General features: G+C 37.5%; 1 protein-coding gene across 4 annotated transcripts in view; it reads right to left on the bottom strand.

The window, feature by feature from the left end:
- Positions 1 to 12,657, bottom strand: part of SETD2 (SET domain containing 2, histone lysine methyltransferase) — a 127,240-nt gene that overhangs the window by 25,835 nt on the left and 88,748 nt on the right. For 2 of the 4 annotated variants that reach the window (XM_086698371.1, XM_086698372.1), the window contains exons 14-15: positions 11,862 to 12,045; positions 4,643 to 5,312 (exon numbers count right to left, since the gene is read on the bottom strand). In XM_086698371.1, the coding sequence (XP_086554497.1) occupies positions 4,643 to 5,312; positions 11,862 to 12,045 (854 nt within the window). Of the gene's footprint in view, positions 1 to 4,642; positions 5,313 to 11,861; positions 12,046 to 12,657 lie in introns of those variants that run through there. The other 2 variants (XR_015248405.1, XR_015248406.1) reach the window with 1 other exon arrangement.

Raw genomic sequence — 12,657 nt, 5'->3', positions numbered from 1 at the left:
AGAGTACTTGATTCATTATTCTGGAACAGCTTAATCTACACAGAACAAAAACCCACACTCAATGGTCAAAGCAGAATTATTATCAGAATACTATCACAAAATAGAAATGCTTTCATCTCTAGGTATTTGGATATAAGATGGGAAATCTGTGCAACATCAAAGATTTTGTAGAAACAAATTTTACTTCCCCACCTAATTCCAGTTTCAAAGACTGAAATGTGGTTGAACCCAAAAGGCTTTTTAACACTGATGCATCTACACCCAGACAATACTGAATAAGAGGTCAGTACAAAAAGAGATATTAGCAAAAAAGATGGTAAAATAGTGTTTAAGAAATTTAAAAATGGGGCCCCTAGGTGCCTCAGTCAGTTAGTTGAGAGTCCAACTTTGGCTTAGGTCATGATCTCATGGTTCATGACGTCAGGCTCTGTGCTGACAGCTGGGAGCCTGCAGCCTGCTTCGGATACCGTGTCTCCCTATCTCTCTGCCCCTCCTCCGTTCATTCTCTGTCTCTCTCTTTCAAAAATAAACATTTAAAAAATTAAAAAAAAAAAGAAATTTAAAAGTATAATCTCAGAGGTGAAGTATAAATAATTCTTATAACGTTCAATTTCAACTTTGCTAAAAATAAGCTATAAAACAAAACATATCTAACTGGGGTCTAGTCTATGATCTAGTGTATGATCTGGAAAGTGAATCTGTAATGGCCCTGATGCCCGAAGGAAGCATCCTGAAGAGTGGATACAACAGGCAAGTTATTGTGCATGTAGGGAGTTAATATAAATGTGCTGGTATATCTGATTGAGTAAAAACAGTTTCTGGGAGGCTGAAGAAGACAGTAAACTGATAAACATGTTATCTCCATAGTGATCAGGAGATTAAGCACCCAAATCTACAACAGAAAGATGCTAATATTTTGGAGGCTAAAAATTCTTTTGACTCTCAGTTAAACTTTGTGCATGGAGAATTTGACAAGATCAGAGATAATAAGTAAGGCTCATCTAAAGGATTTGATGACTGGAGTTTTAAAGCTATAGTCTCCTTGAAATGAAGACTATGGCTCCAAATGCTGGCTGTGAGGTAACTTCTGACCTGAAATGGCATTATCCAGCTTGAGCCCTCTATTTACCAGATGAGGTAATTTACCAGATGAGAAATTTCCAGACAAATTTCACCTGTTTCTAACATGCAAAGATATATTTAAAGGATAATAATTTATCATCAGGAAGGAATGTGACACATACTGGAAATAACTTCCAAAGGAAATGCCAAAAATATCTGAACAACATCAGCCTTGCTGGACTAAAAACAAAAAAAAAGTCACCCAAGATAGCAGTAATCATTTAGAGGTACAGTGTTTAAAACTCAGACTGTCAAAAAGAAAGAAAACGGGGCACCTGGGTGACTCAGTCAGTTGAGCGTCTGACTCTTGATTTTGGCCTAGGTCATAATCTCACGGTTTGTGGGATCAGGCCCCATGCTGGCTCTGTGCTGTCAAACACGGAGCCTGCTTGGGATTCTCCCTCTTCCTCTCTCTCTCTGCCCCTGGCCTCCACCTCTCAAAATAAATAAGCTTAAAAAAAAAAAAAAAAAAGAAAGAAGAAAGAAAGAAAGAAAGAAAGAAAGAAAGAAAGAAAATGAACATTCTTCAGGGTTCTATTAAATTATCTATCCAAACCAGCTGATAATCACATGGCAATGCCAAAACTAACAATAGTAATAAAAAAGGGAAACTGACTTGCAATTCCACTGAAGTTAGTATGGAAGATATACATACTTGTGAGATGTATCTAAATAGCATATGCCTATATCAAGTCTCTCTTTTGCTGGGGGGAAATCTGTAGGAGATTGGCTCTCCCCTTCAAGAGACCTGAAATTACATGAAAGCTAATTTCTCAAACATAAATACAGTCTAGAAATAGCTTTAAAATGGGACTTCTAATGGGAATTAGAAATCTAAGGAGGTCCAAAATGTTATAGAAAACATAATTATTCTGCCCCTACTTCTAGAGGGGAAAAAAAAAATCACTATTACTTTATATCTGAGTCACTTCACTTCATAATGTGAAAATTATAGTCTTAGGACTCAATTTTTTGAGATGTGATTTAGTATAACTTTGTAAGAATAGGTCACTTAGTAATGTCACAAAACCACTATAAATCAGGTGGCCTCAGCTGAAGTTGAGTTTTTACATTTGATAAGCAATTGTGGCAAAAAATGAAAGTCACCTTCTGATAACATATCTGCTCCAAATGTGAAAGATACTGCATATGTGTACACATACACACACACACAAATTTATATCACACCACATCACATACTACTTCACTGTCAAAGTTATCATATCTTGCAAATTCTTAGTAGCCCATGATGGTATGGTCAATACTACACTTGAACACCACAGACCTCAAGGTCTCCTTCTACTGGAGGTTAGACCAGATATCAGATAGATGACTTTGACTAGGAGCATTTCACACTCCACAAATGTCAATACTCTGTCGACATCATTAAGGTAACTATAATTAAACCTTCAAGGTAAATGGTGCTTTAATTCTGTCATTATTAATATCCATTATCTCATGCAAACCTCAACCATGCTGAGGCATTCTGCTCATCTCATAGATAAGAAAACTAAAACTGAAGTGGCACCTGGGTGGCTCAGTCAATCGAGCATCTGACTTCAGCTCAGGTCATGATCTCATGGTTCGTGAGTTTGAGCCCCACATTGGGCTCTCTGCTGTCAGTGCAGGGCCCACCTCGGATCCTCTGTCCCCCTCTCTCTCTGCCCCTCCCTCGCTCATGCTCTCTCTCAAAAATGAACATTAAAAAAACAAAAAAAAAACTTTAACTGAAGAATATAAGCTAAGCACCTGTCCCCAAGACACACATTAAATGATGGACAGGGACTCAAAACACATAAACAATAACAAAATGCTCTACATTTCTCATAACCTAAAGCCCAACATCATCTCTGATAACTAATCTCACAGAGAAGTAAAGGACAATTTGGACTATCTGAGTCCATTCATCTGCCACCTAATACACACAAAATAGATTAGGGAGCCAACAAATGACTCCTTGGTAGGAACAAAATGGAAAACTGTAAGCAAGCAAAATTGTGATGCTTGAGTCTTAAGGCTATGACTAAAACTTACAGAAAATCTTTTGCTCCATGGGATAGAAAAAATAGATTACTTTTTATAAGAATGGCCAAATGACCAGTGAAATCTCTCCTGGAGAGTCTTCAATAAATATCTTCTACTGCTATTGCTTAGGCTCTGAAACCTAGGTTAAGAACATACTTCAGGAATAGAAATGGGAGAGAAGTAGACCATGTTTCTTATATCTGATACACATTCTCAGGGAAAAAACTCAAAATAAATGGTTTGGTCCAAGAAAGAATGTGGCAAGACAGCAGAAGTTAGAACCTAAGAAATCTGTTTAAGATACTTAAAACACACACACACACACACAGATACAAAGTAATTTGGAAAAATGGTTAAGAATCATGTTAAGTAGAAACCCATGGGAAAAAGTTTCAAGTCTTCAAAATTACAAATACATAAAATATAGATATAAGCATGTGGCTCAAGAGATCATACAAAATGAATGTAGTTAGTATACTTAAGATTTTAGGAATTCAAGCTGGATACTTTGCCATGGCCTTACAAACTAAATTTTGATGCAGCTTCGTCACAAAAATACTAACAGAAGTAACTGATCAGTACTAGGTAATGTGTGCAGGAAGTATCCCTGACAGTCTCTCTCATCCACGATAATTCACCTTTAAGGAGCGATATGGAGTGATGTGACGGACATCAGAATGTGGTGAGGATGATGCTTTAGATATATTTTTTGTTTAAGCTTAAAATGTATTGCTGGGTTCTATAGAAAAGAAGCTTGATTAAAAAACATAAAAATACACCTTGAAATACAAATTCAGTATACTCAGCTTTTAAATTTAACATTATATTTACTACCACAGTAAATATCCTTAGGTTCACTCTGGCAAACTTCATGACAATAAAATGTAGGGGATATAAAATAGTACACAAGCTGGGTCTAAGAAAAGGGCAAGCCACCTCCTGACTCAATTACCATGACCAGAGGGTTTTCCGTTTGTGAGCATATAAAAGAATAAACTGTATATTATTCACTGTCTATAAGCAAAAAGGAGAGGAGTAACCCATAAGTCTCTCCCTGACTACTTGACTTTGCGGGAAGTCAGCTGGAATGTGGTAAGCAGCCCTATTAAGAGGTTCATGTGATGGTAAGAAACCGAGGCCAGTTAACAACCACGTGAGTGAGCTTGAAAGTCAATCTTCCTTCCTCTTCCTAACCTTCGATGACTACAACCTTGGTTAACAGCCAGGCTGTATGTAATTTAATGAAAGACTCTGAGCCTGAACCACCCAGCCAGTCAAGCTGCTTCTGAATTCCTGCCCTACAAAAACTAAGAAATAATAATTACTAGTTGTCTCAAGCCGCTAAGTTTCGGAGTAACTTGTCACACAACAATAAGTAACTAATATATACACAATTCATCAATATATAAGTGAGCAATGGCAGGTTTCCCCTTCACAACAGATTTAATATCCTATAAACAGACTGTAAGACAAGAGAGGTTCCAAAATTAGTTACCTGCACAATTGGTGGAGTTGTCTGTGAATAGGGTGATGTCACACCATAGACAGCTGGACAAGTCTGTCCTTGATAATATATGGTTGCTTGAGACTGTGCAGGAGAATACTGCTGGGGGACACTGACAGACTGTTGGTTTGAATCCCAAACACCATAATTCTGTCCCTGAACTGGGCCTGGGGCTGGCACTGGCAAGACGGTGACGCTGGAGTCTTGGTGTACCACACCATCACTTTGGGCCACATACTGTGAACTGGAAACTTCCACAGGGGCTGCCACATGTGGCACCACTGGTACAGGTGGAGGGGCAACAAGGGGTTCTGTAGAATGTCCCACCAAGGGCTGAGAATGATCATAAGGAGCAGGAGAACACACGGGGTCCATGCTAGGTGTGGGGAGGAGCACCTTTCCAGCATTAGGGTTGCTGGGATCCACATAGGCCTGCATGGGATAACCTGGTGGGTAGCCAGCAAAGGGGTGATGAGGGGCATTGTAGCCCAGAGAGTCATAGGGCAGTGGAGATGTCATTCCCAGGTTCTGCATCTGCTGCTGTTGTTTCTGAGCCTCCCGCTGAGCCACCTCTTGCTCAAACAACTTCCGGCGCTCCTCTGTAGAAAGTTTATTGCGGTCTTTAATTCGTACTTTCTTCTTAGAAGTTGGTGTATCGTATCTAGAAAGAAAATAGTAAGAGCATCACAAACTTTTTTCCCTAAATCAAGGGCATAATCAAAGCACTAATAAATGTTATGTCCCTCAATACTCAACCATTAACCACACCAACTCCAATTTGGCATTGGTTAAAAATCAGTCAAAATTACTTAAGGAGTCTTGCAGATAGTAGAGAATCCCAAAGAATCATTTAGATGAAAATAATAACTTTACTTTTATTCTCAGGTTCTAGAACATCAAATTAAAGATACATATAATATTCTAAACAGATTCTTCTTTACAGTTGGGGACACTTCTGGATCTACAAATTCGGACATTAAAACAAAGTACACTAGTAAGAGCTACAGAATTTGATGTACGTCTGACCACATACATTAATGATAAATATCAACAAAGGATAGTTGAATGAAAGATGATAATGCACACATAAAAATATGGGGAGCTCTATTCACATACTCTTCTCTGTGCAGGATCAAGGATAATGTCTTACTGCTGAGCTTAATGCCCTGTGCTGGTTCTGACAAGGCCCACTGGAAACCATCAGCTCTAACATTCAAAAGAAAAAAACGGAGGGCTTAAAAGATTCTGCTGCCAAGGTTTATGGAGTGAATCAAACTTATGAGAAAGTGCTCTTGGCAAAAATTAAAAACTGACAACTAACTTCAAGAGGTTTCACTGCACAGAAACATCTAAGAACATCTTCATGGACAAGGGCATACCATTTATCCAAACAACAAAAAAACAAATGGTCTAAAACCTCCATACTGACAATTTCCTTTAAAATGTTAATGGCAGGGGCGCCTGGGTGGCGCAGTCGGTTAAGCGTCCGACTTCAGCCAGGTCACGATCTCGCGGTCCGTGAGTTCGAGCCCCACGTCGGGCTCTGGGCTGATGGCTCAGAGCCTGGAGCCTGTTTCCGATTCTGTGTCTCCCTCTCTCTCTGCCCCTCCCCCGTTCATGCTCTGTCTCTCTCTGTCCCAAAAATAAATAAACGTTGAAAAAAAAAAAAAAATTAAAAAAAAAAAATAAAATGTTAATGGTATGGTAGTATCCTTAGTTGCTGGGCAGAAACAAATGCAAATTAGTCTACAGAACAAAGCACCTTAAGCCCAGGCCTCAGTGAATTCCCACAGATCAAATTCTAAGGAACATGATGAGTTCATTAGAAAATAAAATCATTATTTTATATAATTACAAAATTATACACGTATATATCTAAACAAACGAGAGGACAAGACCCACAAAAACTACTAGTACTGGAATGATCCAATACAAACTGAAGAGACATTTAGTATGTTTAATGAATATCAAAGAGGCAATCAAAAATATCACTAAGGAATAGGAACATAAAAAACTATCAGGTAGATTTGAAAAAGAACTCCATGAAACATCTAGAAATGAAACAGAGTGGAAATTAAAACTCAATTATCATATGAAATTCAGCATGCACATACCTGACAATCTGACAAGTCTGGTCATTTACCCAAGAGACACTATTGCACATGTACATCAAAATTAGGTAATAGCACTATACATAACTGAAGAAGCTTTACAACAAAATGTTACACAAAGCAGTGAAAATGAATAAACTGACACATGCAATTATGGGTATATCTTAGCAATACACTATCAGGTGAAAACAAAGTACCCCCAAATTAAATGCAGAATGGCAGCCTTTTCATAAAGTTAAAAACCAACATATTATTTAAAAACATGTATTAGACAACATAAAACTGTATTTTAAAAAAGGAAAGCCAGGGTATAATGAACACAGGATGCAAGATGATATCATCTCAAGCAGTAAAGGCAAGGGACAGTATAGGAAGAAATGGCTTAGCCAGATTTATACAGTGGTTAAGATCACAGCACAAAAGCATTATAATATATGGAGAAGAAGTCTATGCACAGAAATGTGTCATTAACCAAGAAATAATCCAACATTCAATCCAATGTCCCTAAGATCCATGCCATGGTATGGTTAAGTAAGAGATCAGATCTGAAGAGAATTAGTAATGTGGAAGATGATCTTCAAATTCAAAAAGTTAAATGAATTTCAACCAGTTAAAATAAAAAGAAACCCTAAACAGAGGGTAGTGATACTGCAGAACACCAAACACAAAGAGGACTCGTAAAAGCAGACCAAGAGAAAAGCCAGATTACTTAAAGAACAACAATTAGACCAATAAAGTTTCATTAACAACAAGGGAAGTTAGAAGACTGAAGAATAACAGTTTCAAAGTGTCGAGAAAAACTTGTTAACTAAGCAAAACTTCCTTTTAAAAATGAGAGTCAATGTTCACATAAAGACTCATACATATACAAATCTTCTAATATTCTTTTTTTTTTTTTTTTAACGTTTATTTATTATTGAGAGACAGACATAGAGCATGAGCAGGGGAGGAGCAGAGAGCGGCGGGAGACACAGAATCTGAAGCAGGCTTCAGGCTCTGAGAGGACAGCACAGAGCCTGACGCGGGGCTTGAACTCACGAACTGTGAGATCAACGACCTGAGCCGAAGTCAGACGCTTAACGGACTAGGCCACCCAGGCACCCCCTAGTCTGGTAATATTCTTAACAGCCATCTGGAAACAATCCAAATGCCTATCAACTAATGAATTTGTAAACAAGCTATGTTGAACCTATCCAATAGACTACCCACTCATCAATAAAAGGAACTACTGAGACATAACAACATGAATGGATTTCAAATGCAATCTGCCAAGTGAAAGACAGATTCAAATACTATCTAGACTATGATACTATATGTATCACATTCTGGAAAAGACAAAAACAGAGCATCAGAAAGCAGAGCAATGGCTGCCAGCAACTAGGGGTAGGCAAAGGGGACTGACTCCAAAGAGCTCAAGAAAATTTTCTGAGATGACAGAAGTGTCTATACCATGACTGTAGTGGTGGTTACTTAACTGCATGCGTTTGACAAAACACTTTGAATTATACACTTAAAACTGAATATTTCTGTAAGTAATTTTTATCTACTGATTAAATAAAACTGATTTTTAAACCTGAGGGTGAGCAATGAAAACCAAAAAGATTTTTCAGACAAAATTGAAACACAGTATGAACAAAAACTCATCAAGGAAATCTTTTGTTGTTGTTGTTGTTGTTTGAGTGAGAAAGAGCCAGAAAGAGTGAGAAAGAGCACAAGCTGGGGAAGAGCAGAGGGAGAGGAGAGACGGAATCTCAAGTAGGCTCAGTGCCCAGTGCAGAGCCCAACACGAGGCTCAATCTCAACTCAAATCAAGAGTCGGACGCTTAACCAACTGAGCCACCCAGGGTCCCCTAAAGGAAATCTTTTAAAGGAAGGTCTAAGGAAAAAGAAAGGAGAACAAAAAAACCCTAATTAATGTAAACAAACTAAATAAATCAATTTGTGTACATATAAAAAAATTAACAATAACTGACAGGGAAGGAGGAGGAACAAGAAATTATAATATTGGACAATAATGGCATATAAATTGGGAAGGCTGAATGATCAGAGTTAAAGTATCCTAAAGTACTTATGTTGTTTAGGATATGGATTAAATTTAGATTTTATTAAAGTGAAACTAGTTAAATACCACAAAGAATTAAAATATCAATCAGCTATAAACTATGTATGAGACACAGAAAAGTTAAAAGTAAAAAGGAAATAAAAAATTTCAGTTAAATCCTATCAATAGGAAGATAGCATACTTCTATTAATATCAAACAAAACAGACTATACAGCCAGTCTCAATAAAATTCTAAGAACTGGTAAAATACAAACCAATGAATGGCAATTAAATTTGAAACTTAACAAAAGAAGGGGGTGCTTGGTGGCTCAGTCAGTTAAGCATCTGACTTTGGCTCAGATTATGATCTCGTGGTTCACGGGTTCAAGCTCTGCATCGAGCTCTGCGTTGACAGCTCAGAGCCCGGAGACTGCTTCGGGTTCTGTGTCTCCCTCTCTCTCTTCCCCTTCCCCACTTGTTTTCTCTCTCTCTCTCTCTCTCTCTCGTTCTCTCTTTCTCTCTCTCTCAAAATAAACTAAAAAAAAAAAAAAAAAAAAAAAAATGTAAACAGACTGTAAAGCCTGATAGTATTTAGAACTAAATTATGACAAAGCTATACTATCACAAGAGTAGTTCAATGGTACTTATGAAGAAATTAAAATCCTCAAACACTTTCATTTGAAGACAAAAAATGCTGAAAATTAGGGAGCTAAGAATCCCAATTACTCCAATTAGTATGTATGTATATATATATATATATATATATATATGTCCAAAAGAGTGGAATAAAACATGAATAGCAATCAATTACCAAAATAAAAAAATGCTGTTATTCTGTGATTTGTATTGGATGTGTTGCTAGTAAAATAACAAGAACAAAGCAAAAGGATTAGAAAGGAAAAAAACCAAATTCATAGGATATGGACTGTTGGCAAAGACCCAAAAAAAGGGCAAAAACCCCTACACTTTGAAATATCATGGAGAGTTTTGTATGGTTGCCAGCATGAGATCAATATACAAAAGTCAACTGCGGTATCTAAACACAAGCAACAAACTGAAAATGTAACAAAAAAGTTAATGTTTTCAGAAAAGAATATACCAAGATACGTTAAGTCTTTATAGAGAAAATGTAAACAGGAGATTAATGAAGAACTTAATCTTTATTTAAAGTATTAAAGAAGACCTAATTAAACAGAAAATATCTGAATACTCAATTTGAATATAGGAATAGGACTCCTTAAAACTGTAAAGATGTAAAGTCTTCTCAGAATCATCTTTTGGGTGAGATGGGTGAAGGGAATCTGACAAGCAGATCTGAAGGAGAACAAGTCTGAGAAAAGACATGACATCCCAGAAGATCAAGGAGGGACCTGTCCTACTTCCTGTCAAGACTTAATATGAGCTACAGACACATTATGAGCCCCAAACCAGATCCTCCCACATATGAGAACTTGTTGGAGAGAGCGTGCTGCAGATCAAGGAGAAAGGATGGGCTTTCAAGTAAATGGTACAGAGACTGGGTATTCACTTAGAAAAAAAAAAGAAACCATAAACCTACCTCACAACATACACAAAAATTAATTCCCAATAAATTAAGGACAAGAAAGAAAGAAAAGAGTATCACTGCCTCAAGAGTAGGGAAGAAATTTTTTTTTTAGTTAAAAAAATTTTTAAATTTATTCATTTTGAGAGAGAGAGAGAGAGAGAGAGACAGGCAGGCAGACAGAGTGTGAGCGCAAGCAGGGGAGGGGCAGAGAGAGAGAATCCCAAGTAGGCTCTGTGCTGTCAGTGCGGAGCCCAACGTGGGGCTTGCTCCCACAAACCATGAGATCATGACCTGAGCCGAATCCAGAGTCAGATGCTTAACTGACTGAGCCACCCAGGTGTGCGCCAGGAAGAATTTCTTGACAGCCATCTGTTGTTTTGTTTTATTTGTTTATTCATTTATTTATTTTTGAGACCTAGAGAAATAGAGCATGAGCAGGGCAGGGGCAGAGAGAGACAGAGACAGAATCTGAAGCAGGCTCTAGGTTCTGAGCTGTCCACATAGAGCCCGACGTGGGGCTTGAACCCACCAACTGTGAGATCATGACCTGAGCTGAATCCAGAGTCAGATGCTTAACTGACTGAGCCACCCAGGTGCCCCAGAAAGAATTTCTTAAAACACAGTAAAAGCACTGACCATGAAGGAAACATACAATATGTGTGATATATTCAATTATACCATAATTAATAAATTCTGTATATCAAAAGACACAAAAGAGTCAAAATGCAAGCCACAAACTGGGAAAAAAATATTTGCAAAAATTATCACCCAAGCAGAATTATATTTAGAGTATAAAGAATCTTAAAAAAAAAAAAAATTCCTAAAACTCAAAAAGGTAAATGAACAGCACATATGAAAAGACACTTCACAGAAGAAACAGGAATGGCCAATAAACGTATGACAAGATGTTTAATCTGTTTAGTAATTAGGGTAATGCAAATTAAAATCATGATGGATTTACTATTATAAACCCTGACAACCCAAAATTAAAATTTTGGCAATTACACTATATGAATGCTATATCTCATTTTTTCAAACAAATAAATTTAATTTAAAAAGAACTTCTCCGGAATAAATGTTTTCTAGTCCCCAGTGACCGATCACGCAGCTTGTTTTTCTACAAGCGTGAGGAAGATAGCCTCCGACACAGAGATCAACCAGCATTTTGACTGGTAAGGCACAAGATTCACTAAAAAAAAGTTCTGACTTTAGAAGATTTATCATTACCTCTGAAGAGTTATCTCCCACCCACCTCCACTCCCTTGAAAGAACAAGTCTCTGGCTCGTCAAATAACATTTAAATGTTATCAAGTAGAAACCATTCAAGTACTGAAAATCCACTAGTCTTCACTGTCAAAAGAGACTGTCTCAATATTTATCAGTGAAGTTTTATACTCATTTATCAAGAGAATATACTTATTCCAAAACCCCATGGTGCCCCAAATCAGAAGTACTGACTTGGGAACTTTCTGACTGGCTCAGAAAAGAGAGTAACTCACACAGGCCACTTACCTGTCATCTGGCCTTTTTGTTCCCCGCTCATAGGCAGAAGAAGGTGGTGAGAGAGAGCCCCTTCGTTTCCTTTTCTCTTTATTTTGAGTTTGCTTGTCTGGGTCTCTCTCTCTTGACCTGTTAGGAGTCTTTGGGGCAGCTGTTTGATCTCTGAAGCCAACAGCATCCCTTCCTCGTTCAGTTACTAAGGGAAAAGGGTTTTTAAAAATTTACTTGGCAGACTCTTCTCCATCATGATAGCACGTCAACTGTAGAAAACAATTTCTATCCAACAAATGCATCTATGGATTCCTCCCTCATATGCCCATCCTGAATTTGGATGAGAAACAAGGTGTTGTGTGTGTGTACACTCTACTTCCTGAAAGTCTCTGCCATGAATTCTCTTTTCTACCTTTCCCAAACTCTCAGTCCAAGCCTTCAGCCTTTCTAACAAGTTCTGTGGAACACATGCATGTGAGATGTTCCCGTTACCTTTAACAAGTCAGTCTGCTTGCAGTTCAAAATGTAAAAGCCTTCTACTGTCCCTGTAACTCTGTATATTTACAATTTGTAGAAGAGCAGCCTGGCATGCTAAGCATAAAAACTTCAAAGGGAAATAAATGTCTTTTTAGTTTAACAAAAAAAGAAAAAGAAAAAGAAAAACGGATTAGAGAATTTTTTATGAACTACCATTTCAAAATGAAAATATTTCAAACACAAATGATAATAGCTGATAACTCATGAAGTTATCAAAGCCAGAGTTACATCTTCAAAAAAAGAATGCCATCTTCCTACTGAAAGATGATACTATTAAACT

This window comes from Puma concolor, chromosome A2 (genome assembly GCF_028749965.1).
Source record: "Puma concolor isolate L17-30 chromosome A2, mPumCon1.1.hap2, whole genome shotgun sequence".
Lineage (NCBI taxonomy): Eukaryota > Metazoa > Chordata > Mammalia > Carnivora > Felidae > Puma > Puma concolor.
The sequence above is the reverse complement of the archived record's forward strand: the minus strand, read 5'-3'. Positions and strand labels throughout refer to the sequence as shown.